This window comes from Lagopus leucura, unplaced genomic scaffold (assembly GCF_019238085.1).
Source record: "Lagopus leucura isolate 7727_CA_CO unplaced genomic scaffold, USGS_WTPT01 Super-Scaffold_100002, whole genome shotgun sequence".
NCBI classification, from domain to species: domain Eukaryota; kingdom Metazoa; phylum Chordata; class Aves; order Galliformes; family Phasianidae; genus Lagopus; species Lagopus leucura.
This window is the reverse complement of record NW_024962263.1, coordinates 15766937-15793058: the sequence shown is the minus strand read 5'-3', so window position 1 is coordinate 15793058 and position 26122 is coordinate 15766937. Positions and strand designations below refer to the sequence as shown.

The 26122-nt window shown below is 33.7% G+C and overlaps 1 protein-coding gene across 2 annotated transcripts in view; it reads right to left on the bottom strand.

Annotated features, from left to right (window-relative positions):
- The window catches only part of CDH9 (cadherin 9), a 61143-nt gene extending 42280 nt beyond the window's left edge, over positions 1-18863 (bottom strand). The window contains exons 1-2 of one of the 2 annotated variants that reach the window (XM_042869321.1): positions 18636-18863; positions 1922-2216 (exon numbers count right to left, since the gene is read on the bottom strand). In XM_042869321.1, coding sequence (XP_042725255.1) covers positions 1922-2216; positions 18636-18863 — 523 coding nt within the window. The remainder of the gene's footprint in view (positions 1-1921; positions 2217-18635) is intronic. The other variant, XM_042869322.1, reaches the window with a different exon arrangement.
- Between the last annotated feature and the right edge of the window lie 7259 nt (positions 18864-26122).

Sequence of the window (26122 nt, the reverse complement as noted above, 5' to 3'; positions counted from 1 at the left end):
ATAATCTCCCTGTAAGTACTGGAAAGCCGTAATGAGTTCTCCCCACAGCCTTCTCTTCTCCTGACTGAATAAGCCCAGCTCCCTCAAACTACCTTCGTAAGAGAGGTACTCCAGCCGTCAGATTATCCCTGTGGTCTTCTTCTGGATCATTTCCAAAAGCTCCACATATTTTTTGTGCTGGGGGCCCAGACTTGAACATACAGTACTCTGTCCTGCTAGGGCAAAGAATAGGAGGACAGTCACCTCCCTCGCCCTGCTGGCCACCCTTCTTTTGAAGCCTAGAATATCATTGGCCTTCCAAGATGCATGTGGACACTGTTGGCTCATATTACAGTTTTCATCCACCAGGACACCCAGGTCTTTCTTCACAGAGCTGCTCCCAGTGAGTTCTCCCAGCTTGTACACATATCTGGGATTACCTTGACCCAAGTGCAAAATCTTGCAGCTAGGTTTATTGAACATCATTATGTTCACAAGGGCCCACCTTTCAAGTTTATCAAGGTCATTCTGGATAACATTCCTTCATTCTATCATCTGCACTACCCATCTTGGTGTCATCAACGAACTTGCTGAGGATACACTCAACTCCATCATCTATGTCCCTGATAAAAATGTTAAAGTGCATTGGTCCAAATAAGAATGGACTTCTGGGGGACTCTGCTCATTACTGCTGGCCTCCACTGGAAGTAGATCCACTGACCACAACCCTTTGACAATGTCCTTCCAACCAATTCTTTATTCACCGAATAAGGAATAATTCACACTTCAAATTCATACGTCTCCAATTTAGAGTTAGGGATGTGATACAGGACCACGTCAAAAAGCCTTGCACAAGACCAGGTAGATGACATCAGTTGCCTTTCCTTCGTCCACTCATGCCATCCATCACAGAAGGCCAATTACACTTGGTGATAATTATTAACTTCAGGAAATTATTTTTGCAAAGACACATTGGTTGCAAATATTCATAGGTGCTTTTTTTTTCTGTCTGAGAAATGACATCATCCAGGGCCTATTTTGGAAACCATTACACTAATTCTTGGTAAGTAAATTATTCTTGATATATTCCTTGTTATTTGTTCCCCATTGTCCCAGGTATTTCAGACTTAATCATCAGAGAGATTGTCTCTACTGTAAATGATTAAAATGCACAGATGATCATTATCAACTCTAATGAGTGTATGATTGTGAATACTATCTATGATGCTATTATTTCTACAAAGCTCAAAGATTTATTATACTTTGAGGCTATATTTCTCACCCAACTACTAATGGAATTCCACATTTTTCAGCGCAGCTGTGAATTGCTTTAAGCTAGTTATTTTTTAAAAAAATTAAATTTATCTAACTAAATATCTAATTTATTTGGGAAAGATGTTCACATGTTTGGTATCCTAAAAAAAAAAATAATAATAATAATAATAATCATATTAATGTTGATAACAAAGATACAAAAGCAACAATCCAAAACAAAATCCTTCATTATTTTAGCAAGATATTTTGCATCATTTTGATACATAAATTGATTTGAATACTTACTTCCTAAAAGTGGCTCATGTCTAAAGCTACAGAAAGGTTTGGAAGATTACACACTGTAAATATAATGAAAATGTATGTTATAGAAACAATACTCTCAGGTGTGACAAAACTGATAAGACAATTGTATATCTTACATTCCTTGCAGGTCCAGTGGGCTTAAAAGAGCAAAAGAGCAGCTTATAATGTAGAAAAAGGATTTAAATGTGGATGAAGATTAAACAAATAAATAAAAACATGAATCAATCATTTATGTTATCCTGCTGACAACAGAATATTTTCCTTGGATGTTTACAGAAACTAAGTATCTCAGATAAGAAATTATTTGCAATTCCAAATCAGCCCAAAAATGTTTGGAATCTACATAAGGATAATTTTTACCTACCAACTCCAGACATCTCCGGGATACTGGCGGTGTACAGATCCTTGGTGAATTTTGGTTCATTGTCATTGATATCGTGGATTTTAATGATAAATTCAGACTCTGGCTCCACTTGTCTTCCAGACTTTCTGTCTATAGCCTTGGCACGTAGCACATACAGGGACTTTTCTTCTCTGTCCAATTTCTTTGCAGCATGAATATCTCCTGTATTTTCATCTATAATGAACAGACTGCCAGCCCCATCTCCTGTTAATATGTATTTTAAATTTCCATCTCCTTTATCTTGGTCAGTGTGTAGCTTCAGGGAGGTAGAAAAGAAGAATTCTATAAATATATGTATTGTTATTACAGACCAAATCATTCAGCATATATGAATAAGTCTGTACAATCTTGACTGTAATTGGGGTCAGCAGTGGTTATCTTCTGTTTCACTGTTGAAAAAATTACAAATTTGTGACTCAGTAATACACAAAAAAATATTTCTAAACAAATCTGTAAAGACATGAGGAAATATAGATGATGATGTAGTAATGTTCAAAATTAAAACTTAAAACAAAAGATAACACTTCTTTCAATAGCCTATCAAGAAAGTGATAGTAGTCTCCTTATTGAAAACTTTAAAGATGAAAGGGAGTGTAAAATCCTCAAGTTTCTATTTGGGGAATAAATCTTGTTTTCCCATTTATTGACTGTTGATGATGCACTCTTGCATTAGTATCTTGTAACAAGAAATAGATTTTAAGGATTACAGCTTTTGAACTTCCCCAGATCACCTATAAGTGTTTTGGTCTAAACAACTTGTGTTTCTAACATATTTCTTTTGAAAGATCTTGCTTCAGTTAATTACTACCTTCCTTCTAGTCCTCTCCACATGGGTGAAATAATTCTCAAGAACACTAGGAGATAAATTTTCAAAGCATTGAGTGGAATTTTACAGTTTTTTTCTTACTACATTTCTACATAAGAGTTCAAAACAGTATGTTTGTGATCTTAGAGTTACTGATAACTTGCTGTACAATACCATTGTGAAAAAGTGCTTCAAAACATCAGCCAAAGCAAGGCCTTGAGACTGTCTCAGATTTTAGAAATTCTGATACAATGCTCTTTTCTTGAATTCTACTCCTATAATTTCATTTACAGGGGTATACACTTGCTCTTTAAAATCATCTGCAGTACATGTCCCTCAGATATATGTTTACAGTCCCATCTGACCACAGCTCAGTAGCCTGAATGTTTTGGATATGGATAGAAAGAATCCAGCTTTTTTTCTTTTCTCTGAATAGATGGTAATATGTCACCCACCTGAAAATATATTGTTCAGTATCAGTAAAGGCTTTAGTCTAGATTGTCAGTAAAGCCAGAAAAGTTATTTTTTGCCATTTTTTTTCCTCATTTCTCTATCTCAGTCTGTGTTTATCTCCATGTTTCATAGCTGAACCACTTCATCTTTCCATTACTCCACCTGTATAAAGGCTGATCGCGGAGGATTTTGTTAAAATTCCTTCACTTTGATTTTTTCCACTGGTTTTACACTGTAATGTAACACTATTAACACATGTGAGCTGATTATTCTCTTGTTCTTTTAGAGGAAAGAATGGATGATATGACTATCTGAGCAATTTTAATACCTACTGTATTCAGTCTACCACTGTAATAAATCTCAATGAAAATTCTTAAGGATTAAATACAAATTGTTTGAAGAATGTAATACAATATGCATATAGCACTCAGAAAAATCCTCGGTGGCAATTAGCCAGCTCTAAGGAGAATATAGAAAAAGTAAATTTGAAGACTGCATCTTAGTACAGAATGTGGAGTATTATGTAATTAACAAACAGAGTTAATTAAAAGCATTTGAGTATGAAACCTGATCTTGTTTCCAGGGCAAAGAAAAAGAAATCAAAGTAGATTTATGTGTATCTCAAGTGCAAAATAGAGTGTATTACTTTTGGTCAGATGATCTTGTCTTGTGTCATACAGCACAATTTCTGTGCACTAGGAAGCATGAGGCCTGGGGATAGTGTTGTTGAGGTTGTGGCCTCAGTTAAGCTTACATCCTTATCCTTTCTTAATGTTACTTAAACTTATATATATATGTTCAAATGCAGTTATTGATATAAATTTCTATGACTTGTTATACAAATTAAACTGAATTCTGGCCTACAGGTAATATCTGCATAGCAGTCTGCCTCGAAAACTGCATGTGGAGGGACTTAACTATCAGGAGCCTTGGTCTTGAATTCTCAAGAATGTGATTTGTCCAGAGACTCTGGAAATTTTCCACTTTTCAAAATAAGCAACCATTTCTGGAACAAAATATTACGCAATTCTGAACCAGGAAATGAAAGAAAAAATTAAAAAAAACAGGGCAGGAAGTGAAATGAGATTTTTACTACTTTTTGTATTATTTAGAACAGAAAACCAAAATCTGTATTTAAATAAAAATGTAATGTAAATGTGGAATTATATCAGAAACCATAAATATATAAAATGCATTTTATTTTCATTAGAAATTGTACCTGGAATATTATTTTAATATAATTTTATTTGAAACTGTGGTAATGCTGTGGATTAACCTTGCATCCAGCTAACCACCACACAACCTCTCACACTTCCAAACAGAATGAGGGAGAGAATTGGAAACAGTATAGAACTCATGGGTTGAGATAAAAGCTATTTACTAAGACAGATAATAATGTAGTTCATATCTGAATAACTGTTAAATGCTTCTCTCAGGCATCTCTGCAACCTAAAGAATCATTCAGAGAATATAAAAATGACTTTAAAAACAGTGTTTTTCATAATAAGAATCCAAATACAGCTATTTACAGTTGTTTATTCCTACAAACTCTTTCTAGATCTAGAAATCTGTTCTTCTACTGCAGACTGGTCCCTTGTATAAAAAAGAAGATACATGTAGATAGGTAGCAAAAATCCAGACTGTGATTGTAAATAGTGCTGGCTTGCCAAACTCATTTTGATTGTTCATTTGAACAATTCTTTTGGTAATCCAGAATCAATGACCTTTTGCAGTGGGGCAATGATGAGCAAGTAGTGGGGACACTGATCTTTGTACATTAAAAAGTGATTTTGTGAAAAAAAAAAAAAAAAAAAAAAAAAGAATCTATCCACCATCATTCCCTTATCCTGCCTAACTATACATAGATCCTAAGAAAATAGATTAATTTATTTTATCTGGCATTCCAAACTGCTCACAAATATGTTCAGTAGATCAAACTGTGATGGATGCTTTAAGGTTCCCCTGATTTCATGTTTCTACCAGATTTTAAGCAGAATTTTCAAGCACAATAAATTTTGAAATAGAGTATGATTTCCAGGCAACATATTTCTTTATCCTATTGCCCACTTTCTATTAACAAGACCACTGAAGTACAAGGTACCACTTATTCCATATGTATCAATTTCTAATTCCCTTGAATGTTTTATTTTAACTTAGCATTTGATGAATTTTCATTAAGCTATGATTTAAGTTTGTAGCATTAGAGTTTGTGAAAAAATAGATTTATTTCCATATTAAAAATAAATAATAATAATTGCAAAAATCAAAACTTCTAATATGCATCTGATATGAACAAAATACTAGTTGTGTAGAATTTAACAATCAAACAATTCTCACTGTAATAAATTTATATAACTGCAACTACAAATATTATTTTCAATTTACAAAACAGAGAAACTCCAGATAAGATTGCATATATTTATGTAAAATAAATATAAGGTGAGATACAGTTATAAGAATGTGATGCAATTTAATTTTGACTGGTAGATATAGATATACATATAGATATAGATATAGATATAGTCCATTCCATTCTATATCCAACATGGAGTCATTTGAAGTATTTTGAAATGAATTTAACATTGAAGATGTTCTGCTATTTATCTTAATTATCTTAATTTCTTATTATTCTTTCACACATATTTATTTTGCTGTAGTCTCCTGTGTTGCTGCTTAAATGCACTGTCAACACAAACTCTCCTGAGGATCATCAGAGACAAAAATATCAGTAATGGTTATGGCAGTGACAATTAGCTTTCTCTGTAACAACGTATGTCTTAGGAATGAGCATATTTTTAAATCTTCTCTCAATCTTCTTTCTTTATTTGCATATGAAAAATATGCATCTCAAATTACCCTTTCTATCCAGTTCTGCAAAACTGATTTTTTGTTTGATGTGATAATCAAGATCATGATATTTTCCAAATAAATCTTGACATAAATATTCATGGGTTCATGTTACAATATGTAAATGAGTAGAAAGACAACAGATGATCTCAGAGATCTGTAGCATAATTTTATTTGCCCTAAGTTAATACCTTGCACCTTTGATGTCTTCAAGTACTACTCAATATTTATCAACAAAATGTAGTTATAACACATAACTTCTTGCTTTCAGGATTATTACAGTCCATGACTCCTCAAAAATTACTATCACTACACATGGTAGAAAAGAAGCCTATGTTGAAAGGAAAACAAATTTCATAAATAGTCAAGTTTAGGAATTGTTATGGAAAGAAATAAAAGTAGCAGAGGAAAAAAAATTGCCTGAAGATGCCAAAATTTAAAAGTTCTTGACTGTTGCTTAACACTTCAATTTTAGTTTATAGTCTTATGTAAACTGTGTGGCAGAAAGTAACAGTATCAGAAAGTAAATTTTTTCAAGTTAGGCAGACATATAATAAGTGGAAAAGAGAAGAATAAGCATTTAACAAATTATTTAGTAATATCAATACACTTTCCCCATGTAGAAAAAAAATCTTCAGACTTCATTTAGATTTCATTCTAATTATAATTTATTTCTGTAAAACTACTGTTGTAGAGGAAAAAGGGGAAAAAAAAAAGAGAAAGTTGAGCAACTTATTGCTATTGAGATGGACAAAGAGAGTGCAAATATTTATTTATCAAAATTCAGAAAGGTGGTATGTTCTCTCCTGTGGAGAGGAATGAGAAGAAATGAAGGACAAAGATGCCTCAAGAAGAGGATAGATCCATGTTTACATTGAGGTTTACACTTCTGTATGGTTTACAGTATGCCTCTGTATCATGGTATCGAAAAAGGGCTATTACTGCAGATTTCTTATCTCCATTGTCTTCAAGCGGACATTAGAGCTGCCTGCTCTTTTGCTCTCTTCTATCTGCCACAGGCACAACAGTGAAAATGTGAAGTGTAAATGCTGCAGTTAGTTTGCTTTGAGGCTATCACGAGTCAGAAGAAGAAACTTGGAAGCCATAACAGAACTTTTTTTTTCCCCATGAAACTGAAAGCTGTTACAAGAGTTATATATTGATATTTTTTTTTTAATCAAATATATTTCTGTTTAAGGATTTGTTGAACCATCTGCAGCCGTCCAAACATTTTTCTGTTCATTTTGTATTTCATGTGCAATTTATGCCTCAGATGGAAAAAAAATTCCCTCCAAACACTATTCTCAGCCTCTTAGTTTGCAGTACAGTTAAAGTTATTCCCATATGCCAGTCACAACTTTGTCTTTCCTAGAGAGTCTATTCCTTGAGTTTAGCTTTCAATTATGGCATAAGGCAAAATTCTTAAGTAATGTATAATTTAGACTGAAAAGCTTTTCCATAATATTTACGTAACACAGCATTATATTAATAGTTTGACAGTTAGGAAATAGTAAGTTTTGGCTGTAACATATCCAGACTGATTCTGTAAAATATATAGGGAAACCTCAGTAGTCTGCACATGGTATACATGTTCAAGTGGCAAAGTGTTCTAAATGTTCTAAGATTTAGCATGATTCTTTCAAATATTCTTACACCTTCTGAAATGGGAAGCATAAGTAATGGGAAGGGCAGAAAATTTTTTCAGGTGTGTCCAAAGTGTGAAGCAATGCAGTAATCCTTTTTTAACAAGAGGCAGAAAAGAATGTTTCTAAAGCTCCTCAGATATCTAGTAATAACAATCTGTAGCCAAGATTTCTGGGCTGAGGGAAGAAAGAGGAAAATCCAGTATACATTACTTTCACAAAACCTTGTGCCTATTTGCATCAGATTTTTATTTAGATATATTACTAGAAGTCAGAAGAGTCATTCATATCCAGGTGAGAAAGAAGAGAGTAGTTGAAGAGGTGGATGGATGAGTATTGAAAATAAAATAAATGAAATTCACATAAAAAATGCAAGAAGTGAACTTGAAGTAAGAGTTTGTAGCACCGCATTCAATCCCAAAATCTCACATAAAATATGCTGAGTGCTAGTGACAAGTAGGATATTAACCAGTACCCTCATTACATGATTTCAGATTTACAGCAGCTGGAATATAGAAGCAACAGGAGCTCTTCCTTCATTAACATTTCAACTAATTAAAAACTCTAATGACATCTTAATAACTTCAGTGGTTCTTTAGTGTAAATTGCAGTAGCAGCATCTGCAATGCCTTAATTTTCTATTCATGTATGTTTAATCAAAAGTTTTATGTATGTTCTAAATGGCAATGTATTTACCTGACATGAATCTGTGACATCAGCGCAAACTTCTTAATTAAACAACCTGACTTTGTGTGTGATGGTAACCTAAGTGACTGTATATTAAACAAGGCAAATGACATTTACTTTTCTTATCTTCTATTTTCCAGCATCTGGTTCTTATGTTCAGTTCTCTATTGTTACAAATTCTCTAGAGAATGATACTGTGAAAAACACCACTGACAACAGCTGCAGGTGCTGATTTTGGCTTAATGGTTAGAGGTAAATCTAGTTTTCAGTTAGGAAGTGCTAAGAAGAATTCTTAGCAGTATTTTGGTGCTGCTGATACAAAAACAATTAGGGAAAATTCTTTTTCCCTAATACCCACATCTCCTCCTCATGCATAGGAGTTGGAGTACTGGAATACAACTACTTTCTCAAGTGTCTCCTCCCCTTGCATACCTTCTATATCTCTTGTGCCCTAGTCAAATCTGGAAAGATGGTTGCATTCTTACTTTTGTACAAGGAATTGGATTTCAGAGCATATAGAATTTTCTTGTCCATTCTAATTTCTTGATTATCCAAATCAACTGCTGAGATGCAGGTTCTCAGCCTGATTAAAAAAAATCAAACTTTTGCTGCAGTTTGTCAAAGACTATAATTTTTCTGTTCCAGAATATGATATATAGGTTACTGTAAATGATTGTAGTCATCACTTATGTCCACAGATCAGAAATTATCACATCACAACTCAATATCAAACACTGTCACTTTAATTAATCCCTGGAGCAGTTGGTAAATCCATCATTATTTTAAAGACTTCATAACAAGACAGTACATATATTTTTCATAGATTTTTTTTCTGTCCAGAAACTTCTGGGTAAAATCTTTCAGCATGTGTGATATCTTGCAGTTTGAGGGCTCAAAATTCCAAAAGATGAGCATAGAGATAGGCTGAAATAAAATCTCTGTCCATTGAAACAATATTAAATTTTGAAATGGATAAATTTGGAGAAACATGGGGGAGAGGGATGTGAGCATGCAACTATGAGCTGCCTTTTTCATTCTCATTTTGTTCTATGAATCTAATGTCCTTGAACTTGTCTAGTTATCCTTTGTCCTAACTGCACAAGAGTTACACTGATTAAGTTCTGTTCTTTCCAGATGTGGATCATCCACAATGATCTGAAGATAGTGTCAATAACAGGAATTTCTTTAATAAATTTAATCACAAGTGTGTACATGAGTGTGTGTATGAGGGTGAAGCAGGAAGGGGGCAGTTTGTGTATTTTCTTGCATTATGCAAGAGAAATAGAATAAGACAATGAGATGTGAGTCTGTGTGATCAAAGAGTCTTTTTTTGGTCTAAAATCACTAAACAGCCTTCCATATTTGCAGTACCAAAAAAACAGGACCAGACTATAGGTCAACTAATTCAAAGGAAGCAAACCCAAGAACATGCATTTTTTCTAAGCTGTTCAAAGATCTATTTTTTCCAAAAATATTCAAAATATTTGAAGCTATTAATGTCATTAAAAAGATTTATTCTTATGTGAATGCACATCAGACCTGAAAGAGTGATGATTCTGAGTTCCATACTTATTGATTCTCAGTCAGTTATCTAAGAAAAAGTTTCAAACCACAGTTTTATATATATATATATATATTAATTAATTTATTTTTTTTCTTCCCCCCAGAAATTGTGATCTGCAGTTGACAAGCTAAATATTTTGTGGTTAGGATGCTGGATGCATCTCTCAAGAAGTTCAAGCCTCAATACTTATTCTAGAATATGACTGTTCAATTGTGACTCTTTAAAATCCTTAAATTTGAATCTGAATTTAAATTTTAAAACGAACAGTTGTGGAAGGTAGATAAGATCCTTTCTTGATTTTAATAATCCTTTGTTAATGTTTATTTCTTAGCAAAGGTAACCAAACAACACAAAAAGGGGATAAATTAGTTTAAGATATTATACTTATTATACTGTTTACTCTTCAAGTTGCACTGGAATTGTAAACTTTCACACTCATCAAAGGACACTCAGTGAAAGTACACTGTAGAGGTATCATCCCTCTTTTGTGCTCTTCAGTCTGAGTGCCGTTCCCCATGCCCACCAAAGCGCTAAGGCACAGTGTCTTTGTAAAATCTCAAAGGTGGATATATCAGTATAAGGTCTGAAATCAAGAAGGGCCAATAATAAGCACCAAGTCTTGAATATATTGTGATAATGTAGCTTCTTACCTGAAGCTATTGCTAAAGGAAGAGTATGCTGGGAAAGAAAAAGATTTATTTCCAAGTAGTTTGGAAATAAATATTTATGAAAAGATAAAAAGAGGTTTTTTTTGCTATTCCTTTTTTTGTCATTGATCCAATACTTACTGAAATTAGCATTATGTACTTCTACAGTTTATTTAAATGTCATTTCAGATTATTGTCTTTGGAAGGTCACAATGGCAAAGTCAGGATGGTAGCTGGAACATTTACCAGAATAACTTCATTATTTTCCTGGCACAAGAAAATCTGCAAAGTACAATACCGTTTCATAAGAGCCTGAAAGAGGCTTTCAGGTTCAACCTAACCCACAGGCTGATTTTACCTGTTTGATTAAGCATGAGCACTATTGCTTAGTGGAGAGCAAGGGTAAAGCTGCCTGGGGCTTCTAATGAAAACTGCACAAAGGATGAACAGCACATAGAGAAGCCAAAGCATAAGGCTGAAAACAAGCATGAAGCCCTGCAGATCAACAGTGCCACTTCAGCAAGGGTATGTTTAATTGCTGAATCTGCAAGCTGTAACAGATGAAATTAGATGAATATGGAAATAGTAGATAATGCAAGAGTTAAATAAGAGTGAGGTCTAATGATTTTTTTGTTGTTCATTGGGTGGGTGGGTGGGTTTTATTGGTTTCTTTTCTTTTGCTCTTTAGAGTCTCAGAGCTAATATTAATGAAAAAGAAATCCATCAAAACCCATCAGGATGTGCAAAAAAAATGAGTTAATATTAGTTTAACAGCATGAGTAGTCAAAGCGCTTGCATCTGCTTAAAGCACAGAAAAAACAAACTATTGGAGTGAATTTTGTATTAATTTGAAGGGAAAAGAGAAGGAAAAAAAAATTGGGGGGGAAATAGAGTCTTCAATGCTAACTGTAAAAATATCTCATCCTTTGTTGAATTACATTTTTGTCTTAGTATTTACTTAGTACTTTGGATAAGCACATAGAACATCAAGTAAATTTGACGTTCTTGCTAATTATACTATGACTTTATCTGAAATAAAATATTGACCATTATCATATTGAGTATGTGGAGACTTTAAGATGTGGAGATTTTAAGATAGAACTTCACAATCTGCTAATATTCAGAATGAAGGATTAAAAATGCTCCTTTCTCAAATATTTTTCAACCTTGACATGTGCTATCATTTCTGCCTTGATTTTCTCCTCAAACATGTGAATGTGCTAATTGCTAATTGTTCACCTTTGCAGTGGTTATTCAATTTTCTAACTGTTGTCATTTGCTTCTGTAACTTTGGATAACTGTATTCTGATATTCTCTATTGATCTTCAAATTGACTATACATAGACCTTTCTCCAACAGAAAGGTTTTTCACAATACTACTGTCTGACACAGTCAAATTGGCCTTGTGAAGTAGTCACATATTGATTTGCTCTGATGGGGTTTTCTCTCTTTTTATTACTAGACTGGCAGATATCAGTAAATCACAACATAGTCAAAACACTTCCCCCTTTCAGAATTGCTCCTGTAAAGTAATCCATGGAATAAATATGCAGAATCATGAAAAGTGTCTTGATAAAATCATTTTCTTCACCCTCCCACCTTTTCTGCAGAGTAAATGATTGCCTTATAACAGGTAATGATAGGTCTGCAGATTACTGCTAGTCTAAATTTCTCACCAGAAGTCTGGGAAATGCCAGCCTGTGAAGTTATAATAAGAAGCTAGGTCTATCTTGGTAGGTCCCAAGCCAGCTGGAGCTCTGAGGCACACCTGCATAGGTCTTTTAACATAAGGATCTTGCAAAGACCAAGAGGCTTTCAAGCTCAGAAAATTTATTTTTTTATTGAAATGAAAATGTTGTTTCATAGGGCAACTGAAAGTTACTACCAGAGACAGGAGGAATTTCCATCCTACATGTCCACATGGCTTTACAGTCTTCTTTTTGTTGTTTTTTTTTTTCTTCCAGCTTTCATTTTTGTTAGCTTATCACTCTCAATCCAAACAAAAGCTTTTTATAAAATCTTCTTTAAATCTCTGTTTTAAATAATAACTTTGACTTTGAGTTTTTTAATTGTCTGTGTTGCAAAGAAAGTCGCTTCATGCCAACACAAAGGTGACCAAGCCATAGAGTGCCATTTGTCTTAAGCAAACAGCTATGAACAACTGAGTGGATCAACCACTGTTACAAATGTTTCTCCTTGACCTAATTAAAAGAGTGCGAATGTTTCTCTGAGTGAACAAGACTCACATGAGGATATGAGTATGTAGCACAGGACAACATAAGGTATAGAAACTGAACAAATTAAACAACTATCAAAAGAGTTTTTTTAGTGAACAAGCTTGACTTCAGCTTACATATTCCTTTAGAGAAACAGAAGATGACCTGCATCATAATGATGATTAAAAAAAAAATCATTTTGATATTCAATATTGCACTCTGTGCATAGAATATCTAAAAGAATGTGGCCAGAGAGTTTGGGACTCTTACGGTTTTGCAGCCCATGCTAGATGTAGCATTTTAAGAATGTTCACACTGAATTCTTTCCTCATGTGAATTATCCTTCTGAATGGTTATAAGTCAGTAACATATGATTTTTTTTCCTTTAAACATATCATACTGTTTAGTTAAAGGATAGTAAAGTAACATGCTGTTTTTAACAGCATTTAGGTGCTGGACTGAATGCAACAACTTTTGTAAAGAGAATGTTAGGATGCATCTATAATGAACTGAAGAACACGTTTGGAAGACTTACAGTGTTTCTATATGTTTTCTCATGTAAGAATAGGTGACTTATCAAACTGATTATGTTGAAGGAAAATAACAAATGCTTTGAGTAAATCTTTATGGATTTATTGCATATGTCGATTAAAGACAAATAAAAAAAAACAATTTTTTATATTCTAAAGGCAACATCAAGAGAAAATTCAATATATAGATAAAAAATATTTATGCAATAAATCAAGAGCCAGCTCAATGAGTCACCTTTTCTGATCACAAGATCTTTTTTCCCAAACTTCCCAAGGCAGAAGCTAAGTATTGCCAAGTTCATCACAACATTGTTGAGAGGACATGAACAACAGTGGATGAACTGAGATAATAATGATGGAGTAAGGACTACATTCATTCAATTTTCTTTCTCTTCAATTACATTAAATAAGGAAAAGAAACAAAACAAAACAAAAAAATATATATAATGAGGTAATTGAATGAAACTGTATTTTTAAGTCTGATGAATGTGGTAGTGTAGCAAGACGTCCTGTATTTTATATGAAGTTCTTTTGATTTGCTCTCTCTTTTCCTGTAAATCAGACAACAGTAGTAGGAATCCCACTTGTAAGTGTCTGAATACTAGTAAAGTGCAGACTGCAATTAATAAATGATTGCATTGAAATAGATACTGCAACCAGCTCACCAAAAGAAACATCCTCTGTATAATTATCTTTATAATTTTTAATAAGATATGTAGGAAAATGTCATGAATCAAACTCATTTGTTAACTGGTAGAATAGAGATTTTTCATCAGTTTGCATCCAATTTAAATGGCTCTTATGACATGTAAAGCTCAGTTTGTTTATTTTTATAAAAGCTATTAAATGGGAGTTACTCATGGAATAGTTAATTTCGAGCAATGTTAATTCTTTTCTATTTGTATTTCCCCCTTTAATATGAAAAATAAAAGTTCTGTTTCTTACAGGTGGTGTAAAAAATGTTATTGTTCCCTTTCTTTTAATTTTTGGGATAGATACGCATTTTAAATGTTTGGTATTGTATAGTTTAACATTGCTCTCACATAGTTTGCATGAAACTTCACAAATTATCTATCCTTCAACTACCTTTGATTAGTTGACTGCCTATTCTATGCAGAAAAAGGCTAGCTTTCATATGAAAACAGAATTGAGCAGTTTAATAAAAGGAAAAAGAAATTCATTTCTTGAAATCTTGTACATATATTTTTGCAAACCATAAAGAATTGTGTTTTCCAAAATTGTTGATTTTGACTAGGTCTGTTTCTTCCCTCCTAGGGATATTTCATAATGACAACAGTTAAAGATGTGGAAAATCTGACATTTTGCACAACTGAAGCATTTTTACTGGGTGTCAGTTAAGTTATTTAGAAATAGGGGCTAATAAATTCAGTATTAGCTTTGGAAAGTAAATCTAAGTATCCCTGAAGGGCTATCTGTTTTGAGACTCCAGTGCATTTTATTGGCTTTTCCTTTAATTAATGGACATGATCGCATCAACGTTTTAATATTCTTAAATTGCATGTCCATTTTCTTAAGTTTTTTCCTTAATATATTTGTTGAGACAGTGAGTAAATTTTGATAGACTTTTATCTCACAGAAAGTCAGTGTTTTAGATTCTATTTCTTAGGTCCTTTCTGGGGCTTCAGCTGGGGTTTTCTACCTCATTAAATATAGTAGCAGCTGAAAAATCGAATCCATGATCTTTCCCAATGTGAAATGAAAGAATACCACATTACAGTTTCTTTTTTGTTTCCTCAGCCCCTTTAAATTTCATAAAATATTGACAGATTTCCTTTTTTGTTTAAAAATAAAAACCCCTCAAACATTAAACTTTGTGTATTATATTGTAGCCCTTTTTTTTTTTTTTCTTTTTCTGAATTCTTGGTAGGTAGTATGAGCTGTACCATTTCCCTCACTGTAGCCCATGAAAAACTTCTCATGCTGATGTTTTCACTAAGTTGTTCAACATTCATACTAAGCAACAGGTATCTTGAAATAGCATTAAAGTTTTTATGTTTTAATTTAAAAAAATGGGGATTTTGTTTTTAATCAGGACTGTGATATTGGTTATGCTACCTTTCTATCTGACCAAACATTCCATTCACAAATTCTCCATGGCAAAATTTATCCTCCTCTGTGTTTTTTGTACATGTAGTAACCACTGTTTTCTCTAGATGCTTCCTTAAATTAATTTAAAATGAAGATGAATTAAAATATGTCATAGACAGTTCTTGAATTGTTTCAGGTATGAATAAAAGGATGTATGAAATTTCAAGTCTTCCTAATCTCTCATCTTTTACATAGAGAAGCATCCAACAGTTTGATACAAATAGATTGTTTGAAGAAGGAAAAGGGAAGAAAGATGCGTGACAGATATACAATAGGTTCTTCTTACTCCTCTTTCTACAATATTCACAGGGTAATTGTTTTACATGCATGCTGCTGCCTAAAGACGGTCAATGATTCACCTCTGTCCTTTAAGTAATTTCCTTACTAAAGTTATTCTAGGCATCAAGTCTTTTGGCACCTGTTAAATGCTAATATCTTTTACTCACAAAGCAATATTTTCTATTTCACTAAATGCATTGGACGCACTTACTGGTGTCTATTTAATGTCACATGTCACCATTACCACTGCTTCTGTCCAAAAGCTATCTAGCAGTAACTTAACTTTAGTAGGTAGAAGTATCCACATTGAGCCCAGACTGTCAGAAGGATTTAGATAGTCAAGTGGTTGGAGGGAGTGTTCTGTTCCTTATGTTTCTCCCTGGTACTGGTCTAAACAGGGCTGGAGGACTGACTGATGGGATGGAGAGGTATTGGCTGTCACAGAATTACTCTCCATCTCCTCTCCATGGGTCGATGATGTTTAGTAAAGTGTATAATAATATGCCACTCTGAGAAATGTGTTATTTTGCTCCACTGCCAATAACAGAACACACAACAAAATGAAGCGTCAGTGAAATAACCTCACTAACAAAATGCATGCAGTAACATAATGAAGTAAAATTATTTTAAAATTAAAATGTGAAGGGAAAACTAATTTATTACTACTATACCTATAATCCCTTAGATGTTCATTTTCTGATAATTTTTCTTAATTCATTTTATTTTATTTCTAGTGCAGCATTTATTATTCTGCCCTTGTAATCTATCTGCCTGTGTATATCCATATTAAAGAGGGACTGGATAAGAATTCTTACTACCAGATAGTCCCCAAGGGTGGGAATAAAAGTGCTTTCTCTTCACACTTTTTTTTTGCTATTTGCCATCACTTCGAGCAGAAGAATACTAAACCTAACATTTAAGTCTTTTTTGGAGATAATCTTCAAAAATTTTGCTTTCTATAAACAGCAAATTTCTTAGTTGCTAATTCTAGCAGCTCTCTTTAGGAGCATGCCTCTCTTTAGGCATGCTGTGTATGCCACATGTAGTAGGGAAATTTTGGTCTAACTCAAATATAAGGGCTGTGTTTTTATGCTACTGAGAACAGTCACAGTCATTTTGTCATGTCATGAACTGTACTAAAGTTAACGCAACCATATGGATTACATCACTCCAATCCAACGCCCATCTCTTTGGAACACTGGATAGTGTTTGTGGTGATTTATGTTAGAAAATCACTAACGCTGCTCCTCCCTCAGGGCCTCTGTACAAGATTTTGTGGTGAAATGTAAAAAATCTCAACACACTCTCTGAGTTGTAATAAATATATAATCTCAGGTACTTATACTGCTGCATGGGCATCTGTTTTCTTTCTTGAACTCAGCTTTGTCAATAGGGTCCAATGGTTTTTAATTAGTTTGGAATGATTGCAGAGTAAATTAACACCTGATACAATATACCATGTAGACTCATTACTGAGTAATTTTCTTTGTGTGAAGCAAACATATTGATATCAGTCTCTAGGTATGCTTAATTTATTTGAGATTTAGAATGCATAGATGGTCTGAAGTCCATTCATCTATAGTACTATGTCCAGAAAAATAAATTCCTGTATTTGCTACTTACTTGTCTCTATACAAACTTTATGTTCTAACAGAAAATATTTCTTTAAGTTGAGGTAGAGCTTCTATGGAGATCTGTGCACTTTATTATATGTTTTCTTTGTAAGCTTCCAACCAATTTTTTATTTTAGAAATTATGCAATTAGTTTACCTTTATTGAAGGTCATTTCAATAAAGGTTGACTTATACCACATCTACCTATTTTTTACACTGATAAATAAATCTAGCAATAGGATTATTTGGAATTATCTTATTTCTACTTACTACAACAGAATCGTGTGAGTATAATCTTAGTATAAATGGGTTAGAATCAAGTTCATAGTTATAATTATAGTTGGTTTCTCTGACATTTCTCTCATAATAGAGCTTGCTTTCCAGATGATCATACCTCACATGATTAGAGGTGTTAACAAATGTTCAAAAACAATTTGCAGTCTTTTAATTAAAAATGTCTCAATCCACATGGTAGTAAGGCACCAGAAAATAACAGCTACAGGACAACCCTTGCTAGTGAGAGCACTGTGAATGAATGACAGAAGTTGGAATTAAAATTTATGACTATTTTACGATAAACATTTCCTTGGTTTGAGAGTCATTCTGGGTGGTTACTCTAAATTAATATCAAGACTGCACAATTACACCAGAACACAAGGCAGATCTGTAGATGGTGGACTGGAAATATGGAAACCCTTGAGTTGTGTGATATCAGGAAAGATAGAACTTTGGAGAGCTGGAATTCAGAAGTGCTGAATTCTTTCAAACCATTAAGTAAAGATCTCAGTTTGTCACAAAGATGATGAAAAATATTGTTTTTCTCTTCTCTTACACCTTGTCTGTGCTTACAATTGTGCAGAGGAAGAAATTTTATTGTTGATAAATAAGATTTTACATTTCACTTGAAGAAGCATACATCCCGGTAAGCTGGCAAGTGCCACAATGTAGATGAATGAAAGCACAGCTTTTCTATATCCTTATCTAATATTTACGTTTAACAGTTTAAAGCTGGAAATGATGAAGTGATGAAGTGTGCATAGGCATATGTAATAAGAAACTGTACCATGCTGGTCTGAACAGTTTCCTATTTTATTTACAAAGTTACTCCATTCCCTGAAAAACTTGGAGAAATCAAGAAAGACTCAAATGACATGACAGGTGTTTTCTTTGCCTGATATGAAAAACTGGAAATGCTGCATCATAAAAAGCAAAGAGAGGGAGGGGAAATTCCAGGGTTGTCAGATGCATCACCTGTAAAGAATCCCTTACATGTAGAACTTACCTTACCCACGTATTGAGTATCTGGACCTGTGTACTCTTCCAGCAAGAAAAATTGATTCCACATCCATCCACGCTTGGTACGATGCAGTGTTTTTCCATCATTCTCTGACAGTCTTGTTATCCTTTCACTGTGTGAATACTTGTTAGTTCTTTTTTGTGATGGCATCATATGAATACCATGAAGCACAGAGCTCCAAAGCAAAACTGTCAAGAAGGAATAAGGCCTCATCATTTACAGAGATGCTATTAGACTCCACTTCTGCAATAATTCACCAGACAAAATTTTCAAATGTTATATTCCTCTTGGAAATAGGACCTAGGGAATGGAGAAAAGTGTTTGAGTACACTGCAGTCTACCAATAGCCTAGTGATCAAGACAACGACCAATGCAAATTACATAAAACTGTATGAATTGTATGAACAGTTGTGTATTTGAAGCTTTTCTTGAGACAATCACATACAGGAATTAAAGTTTAAATTTAAGTCCTTTGATGCTACATTCATTCTCTTCCATTATACATTCTCACAGTATAGATAGACAGTAATTTAAGACATTAATTGAGTAAAATGCCTTTGGTCTGAAAAGTTTAGCTAACAGTTTCTTGTTTAAACAATAAAAAAAATCATGTAGTAAGAAAACTTGTAGTCTAACCTCTTCCATCTCAGTCCAATGGAATCTTCTTTTATTATCTGCAAGTCTGAATATTCTCTTATTTTGTAAACAAGAAGACTCCCTATTGTCAAATATCCAGAGAATACATTTCAGTTTCTGTATAAAGGAGCTCATGATAGAAAATGAAATTTAAAGTATTATTGATGACTTTAACAAGTTTCTTTGCAAGAGCGAGTTAGGAAAGTTTTTTTATCGGAATTCTGCTGAGATTTACAAAATTCTACTTTTGGGTCAGAATCGTGCATGTGCTGTGTATTTATTTTTTCAGTATGGGAATTATATGAAATTGAATTGAAATAAATTTCAGTTTATTTTTTCAACAAATGGGAAATTTCATTACGTAGAATATTGTTATTATTGATTCTTACATAGATACTGATATTTTCTGTAGAAGCTTAGCTTCTTGTAGAAGAACACAGTTTATCCAAAAACTTTTTTCATATTGTTTTGTTTTTTTTGTTCTTGTTTGAAATGGAACAGTCTTAATTTGGCAATACAAGTGAGATTCCAAGTGTCTCAGTCTCTTTTATAACCTGGATTATTAGGAAAACATGCTTTAGTTTTTGGATATTCTTATCTGAGCTGTGATGTGTATTACAGAAAATCTAGTTAAACAGTACAGCACCTAAAATATCAGGAAGCTAGTTCATGGACAGTGATAGTGACAAGAAAGCATGAGAAATTATACTGAAATTCTAAAATTTGCCAAAATGTATATACCCATCTTACTTTCTCTCAAAACTCTACTTTAACAGAAGCTACCTTTACTTTTTAAAAATTATTTTATTTGGAGGATGGAGATGTCTTTTTCAATGGGAATTTATGGAAATAGGATTTTTTTTTAAATGAAAGTTATCAATTAGTTGAGAGCCAAAGTTATTTAAGAAAAAACATTCCATGAATAATATTCTAAATGCTTTAATGAGTTCATAGATAAAGTTGTGCCCTTGTGTGGAGTTCTCCTTAAAATTGTGATATTTTTTGTGGTCTCAGGATCTTAACTGTCAGTTTGAAAGAAAGATCAAAGTCTTAGCATTTTAGTAACTTCAAACAGTTTTATCTGAGCAAGAAGTGAGAGCATAGTATATTTATCACTCTCTAATATGTTTAAAATCAAACAACAAAAAAATCAATTTAATAGGTGTCAAATTTATGCAGAAGATAATGGATATAATACAGGAAAACTTTTATTTTATTTTGCTTTGTTTTAATTGAAGAATCAGAGCACAAAGTAAATTCAATTTACATAAAATCCTGCATATGCATCCTGTACATACATCTTGGCACACATTAGTGGATGTGGTTTTTTTGAATTCTGTAGGTACGCTCAAAATCTTATTTTCTATCTTTTAATGTCCAGTATGATCCTGTTGAATGTGCAAGGACAAAAGGCAACTCTCCTGTGGCTAATTTAATGTCAGTAATTTTTGACATTGTGAAATAGTTCATGTTAGATACATAATGTGATTGCCTTCTTCCATGCTTATTCCATAGAGATCAAAAGAGATTGATAAAATAAACCAACAAATAATAATTAAAAAAGGACAATATTAAGTTCAATCTTTTATCCTGATTTTAAATGTCTAAATTTAATTATTCTAATTCCCCGTATAACATAGACAGAAGTATTTTTTATCATTGAATATAACTGTCTATCAGTGTAGCACATAAAACATGGTTATCTGGACCACCAAATACATCACCATTCAGGGCCTATGCAGACTCTGCAAATATAATGCTTGAGGTATTGTACAATAGCAGTAAAAAGAAACAGCAGCTACTTTTGAAAATACTCTATACAAAGAGCAGATCTCCTCGTTTGTAAAATGACACTCAAGGTTCCTGTCTTAACCTTGGAAACGTTGCTTGATTTGTCTTAAAACAGTGCTTTCTCTTTCAGGGCTGTGTTATATTATTTATTTGCTAGATTGCAGTTCAAGGATTCATATTATATACATTCTGAAATAAAAAACGTGCAAACATACTGATCCAACTTTGGATTTGATTGCTTTTGCTTTGGATCTGAATGATATGCTGAAACTTAACTAAATGTTTTGGCTTTATGTACTTAAATTCATTACTGATAAATTTCTCTAATTTCTTGGAGTTTATTAGCTCTTCTACATTAAAAAATAATGAAGTAAAATTCTGAAAACTACATATATATTTGGCAAAAAATTAATGCATAGTTAACCTAAAAAGCAGAAAATCCTAAAATACATGTAAAATATATTTATCTTCTGAATTCATTAGTCATTATTCAAAACTATAGAAAAATCTAACACTCCAATATTTTAGATTGGTTTATTGTTATTTATTTATTTATTTATTTATTTATTTATTTAGAAACAGTACTGGGGGAAAAATTGTGACTGTCAATATATGAGGGCTACTCTGAAAGTAATGCCTTCTACTTTATTACGTCGGGTCACAACATCAGAGATGGATATTGGTGGTATGGCAGTAGAGGTTGAACCTCCCCACCATGTTTCCACTACATTTTATTGCTTTGTGACAGATGGCAGTAGAGGGGGATCTGACCTGGAAGCACATATGGAGCATAGATGTTACATAGACCTCCTTCATGTGGAAATAAATGGCACCCACTGCCCTTCATCAACATTTGCTAAATAGTTATGTTTGTGGATGTGAACACAGTGATGTGGTAGGTGGCATGTTTCAACAGTGATGGCAGAGACAGTGACTCACCTCCACTGGCGCAGATTTTTACAGTTCTGAACCATGCAGACCCTTGCTCATCACTGGTGAATATGGCAGTGACTATGTTGAAAAATAAAGCATTTAGTGGCTGAGAATTTTCAATATGAAATGCTGTTATTACACTCTTTGTATCTGTTGTACTTTTCATGGAAATAAATAAGAGGCATTATTTTCAGAGTACCTTGTATTATCAGGTAGTCATTTGGAGATGTGTGAGTGTATGTTCAATTTTGTGATATCAAATGGAAGTAACATAGGAAAACTCAATTGTTTAATTTTTGCTATTTCAAAATGAAACGTTTAATTTTCTCAAAGTCTCCTTATTCCTTTCTGTCCAAAATCAGTGTGCCATACTCATTCAAATGCATTATATGCATTAGATGCATTACACTTTTCACTGTACTCAAAGAAATCCTGCAAAGTTGCTGTTGGTTTACGCGTCTTGTCTTACAGTCAGCTCTTCAGGTAAGTCAGGATGAACACTTGGAAGGTTCAAAAGGCATATTGTTACGCTGAAACAAAAGTTTTCTGGAGCACTCTGGAAAAGCAAGAGTAGATGCCCAAGGGGCCACAATTTGCATTGTGTAGGTGGTCTAGATACACTATACAGAATTATTTCTTTCAAATACCAGCCTTTTTAAAAGGGAAAACTCCTCGGAGTAATATCGGTTCCCGTATTTAATGTGGTTTTCTGTGTAGTGCTGCCCTCTACTGTTTTCCTTGCTAATTAACAGAAGGACTTACTACTCATCAAGAACGATGAAAGCCTGATTTTGAAACGACTAACAAATACATAAATAAATAAAGCCCCTTCTTTCCCATGGTAGGATGTTCTAGCTGTAAAGAGAGATTTATTAGTCTAGATGATTCTGGATCTGCTAGACATTATAGCAATTAGATTTCTTCCAAGAGGAGAAAAGATGTTTTGTCTGAAACCAGAGAGCAGAATTTTAATGATTTTTGCTCTCAGTAACTGGTTTACATTATATTCACAATCCTTATTGCTTCACTTCTGCTTCCAGTATTTACACAATAATAGAGTCAATTTATTATTCTTGTTAAATACTGAAAAATCTTTTTTTTTTTTTTTTTTTTTTTTTTTTTTTAGGTACATTGGAAACTTCCTTAAGATGAGCTATTCCCATACTACACAGTTTAATGCCTTAAGTTGTGGAGAATTTTGTTCTTTCCCCACTCAGCCAATCAGAGCATCTGAGTGGATTTGATTTTTACACTTTGAGGGATCCATGGTGGCTACCTGGAATCATTACAGTCTCACTTTGCAGGAAGGACTCTGACATCAGAGCCCTGCAACAGTTCCAGATAAATGAATTATGTCTATATAAAAGACATGATTCTCCTGAGCATTATAGCAACTAGGAAAAAAAAAAGTATATTTTTAAAGTCCTTTTGAAAGTAAAATATTCTATTTAGATTCTCCAGGTGTAATGTGCAATAAGCCCTGCTGGGATCAATAGCACGGATTTGTTAGCAATGATGCCAATTTAAATGTTTCTATAGCAATAGCCATGGCAATGTTTTTAATTAGTACAGCGCAGTCACTCACAAGCATGACATGAGGAAAGGCTAACCTTCAGCAACTTGATAACACATCCCACATCAGTTTGTTTCATTTGTTAATAGTGAAGTAAAAATTTGTTTTTAAAGACATGGGCTGCAGTGCTCATTTACATCTAAAAATAGCAGAGTAAACTGCAGCAGCAGCACTTCATATTGCTCTCACCAGGTTTTAAATAGAAGGGATGCAACTGTCTTCACAATGATCCATACAATCTGTAAAACTAAGATAAGTCTTTAAACAGTATCTAACAAATGTAAATCTTCTGTAGCCTGTATGTGTTTCACTGACTTTGGCTATGTTTCTTCTGCAAACAAAATATCTGAACATGCATAGGTCGCTCTGAAAGTAATGCCTCGTATTTATTTCCATGCAAATTACAGCAGATACAAAGAGTATAATAGTACTATTTGATAAAGCAAATTCTCAGCTACAAAGCACTACTTTTCAACAGAGTCACCACCATTTTTAATATATTTTTGCCACTGATGAATAAGAACTTGCATGCCATATTTTTGTAAATCTGCATGGCTGTGAGGAACATGTCACTGTCATAGCTACTGAAATGCACACACCACCTACTATGCTCACATCCACTTTTTGGCCTCCATAAATGTTCAGCAAGCATCAGTGAATGCCAGCGGGTGCCATTTTTTCAGTGTAGAGGAATTCAGTGACACACCTTTGCTTCATAAACATTGCTAAGTCAGACACCATTCTGTCAGACTGCCCCTCTACTGCCTGCCATCTGCCACACAACAATAAAATGTAACAGAATACTGTCAGGAAGGTTCAACCTCTGCTGCTATAACACCAGCATCTGCCTCTGATGCCATGGGCTGATACAATAAAGGAGGAAGTATTACTTTCAGAATAGCCCCTGCAGCTTTGACCTATGGAGTCTGAATTCCAAGAGCAATGACTAACATAGTATTAACATAGGCTACACTATAAACTTCACATGGTCACCAATAATATCAAGGCTTATGCTAGATCTGTGCCACTTTTGCTTCAGTCATATTTATTTCCTGTCTACCTAAAGACAGACGAGGTATGTATGTACATGCCTCCTTCCAAATGCAGCTGACAATGAGTCCTGTTATCCTAGATAAATGAATAAACTCTGGATGCATCAGTGATAGCTGACTTTTAAAAAATGTATTCCTAATTTTTCTCTTCTTCATAAGTAAAGATAGGGTTGGGTACAACACTGGAGAGATGAAAAGAAAATGATGACTGTGCATCTTCACTATAACCACCTGTTGCTTAATCTGGGAGAATGAAGAAAGGTATCTTCATTTATTTCTAGAAGAATTGAAGTATATTATGAGGGATCTCAAACACAGAAGGGACAGATCCTGGAGTGATGAACACTCATCTTTTCAACACTTGTATCTCACTCGGAAATGACAGCAAAAATAAAAAACAAAAACAAAAACTTCACTCCCATTGCAAACCTTTGGAGCAGAATTTCAGAATAGTTTTCCAGCTGAAAATTTTTCCAGAAAACTACTGAAGATAGTACTGAGTGTACAGACACTACTGAGTGTTTCCTTAGCTATGTGTATCAGGAGGTCACATGAACATAAATAAAGTCTTAGAGAATTTCAATTGATAACAATTTATATTGGAATAACTGAATTAATGCCCGTTGATTAATTAATCTATGTTTTATCCATGCATCCCAAGAAACATTTATCTTCCTGTTCCCAGCCCCTTGGAATCATACCTTGGAGATTTTGGACCAAATTCAACCAGGGCTTGAGTCAACCTCTGTATCACACAGTGAGAAATGCTAGTCCCATGAGTGGATGGATGGCAGGAGAATGTGTAGATATGTGTTTGCACAATCCCCACTGGCAAAGTCTCATGCAGAGACAGCTGTGTGTTAGGCAACTCTCCCTGGGCAGTGAAATAATATCTGCCCTTCTCTTCTGGGATGGAAATGAAACACTGGCCTCTTTCTCCCCACCCATACTCCTGTCAGTAAGTGAATTACTGCACTTCTGACCCATCCTGTATGAGGGTCTCTTACTTATAAGCAACGGTATTTAATCAGGCTGAAAAGAGACTTTAAAAACCTCAACTCCTGAGGAAGCAGCTCATTGGGATTTCAAAAGCAAAATATGAGTTTTCACATTAAAAAAAATAGAAGACCCTTTTTCTCCTATAATGATCCTTTGTACAGGATCTGCTTTTCAACACGAGGGAATCTAAGAAATATATCTCCAGTAAACCTTTTACACAAGGCCTTTTGAAGATCTTCCTTTGATTTTTAGTATCGATTTTTCTCCACAGGATACATATTTTCCTCTTAGCATATAATGAAATTACATAATATGTTTTTATATCACACCTTATTTACAAATACAACACATCCATGGTTTTTAAAGGTTAGCCTTTAGAGACAGAAGAATAAATATATACTATCATCAAAGCAAAGCTCTTCTTTTTGCTTCCCCTTTGGAATTACCTATTTATTTGACGTGACAAGTCCTTGCATTCAAAAACCAGT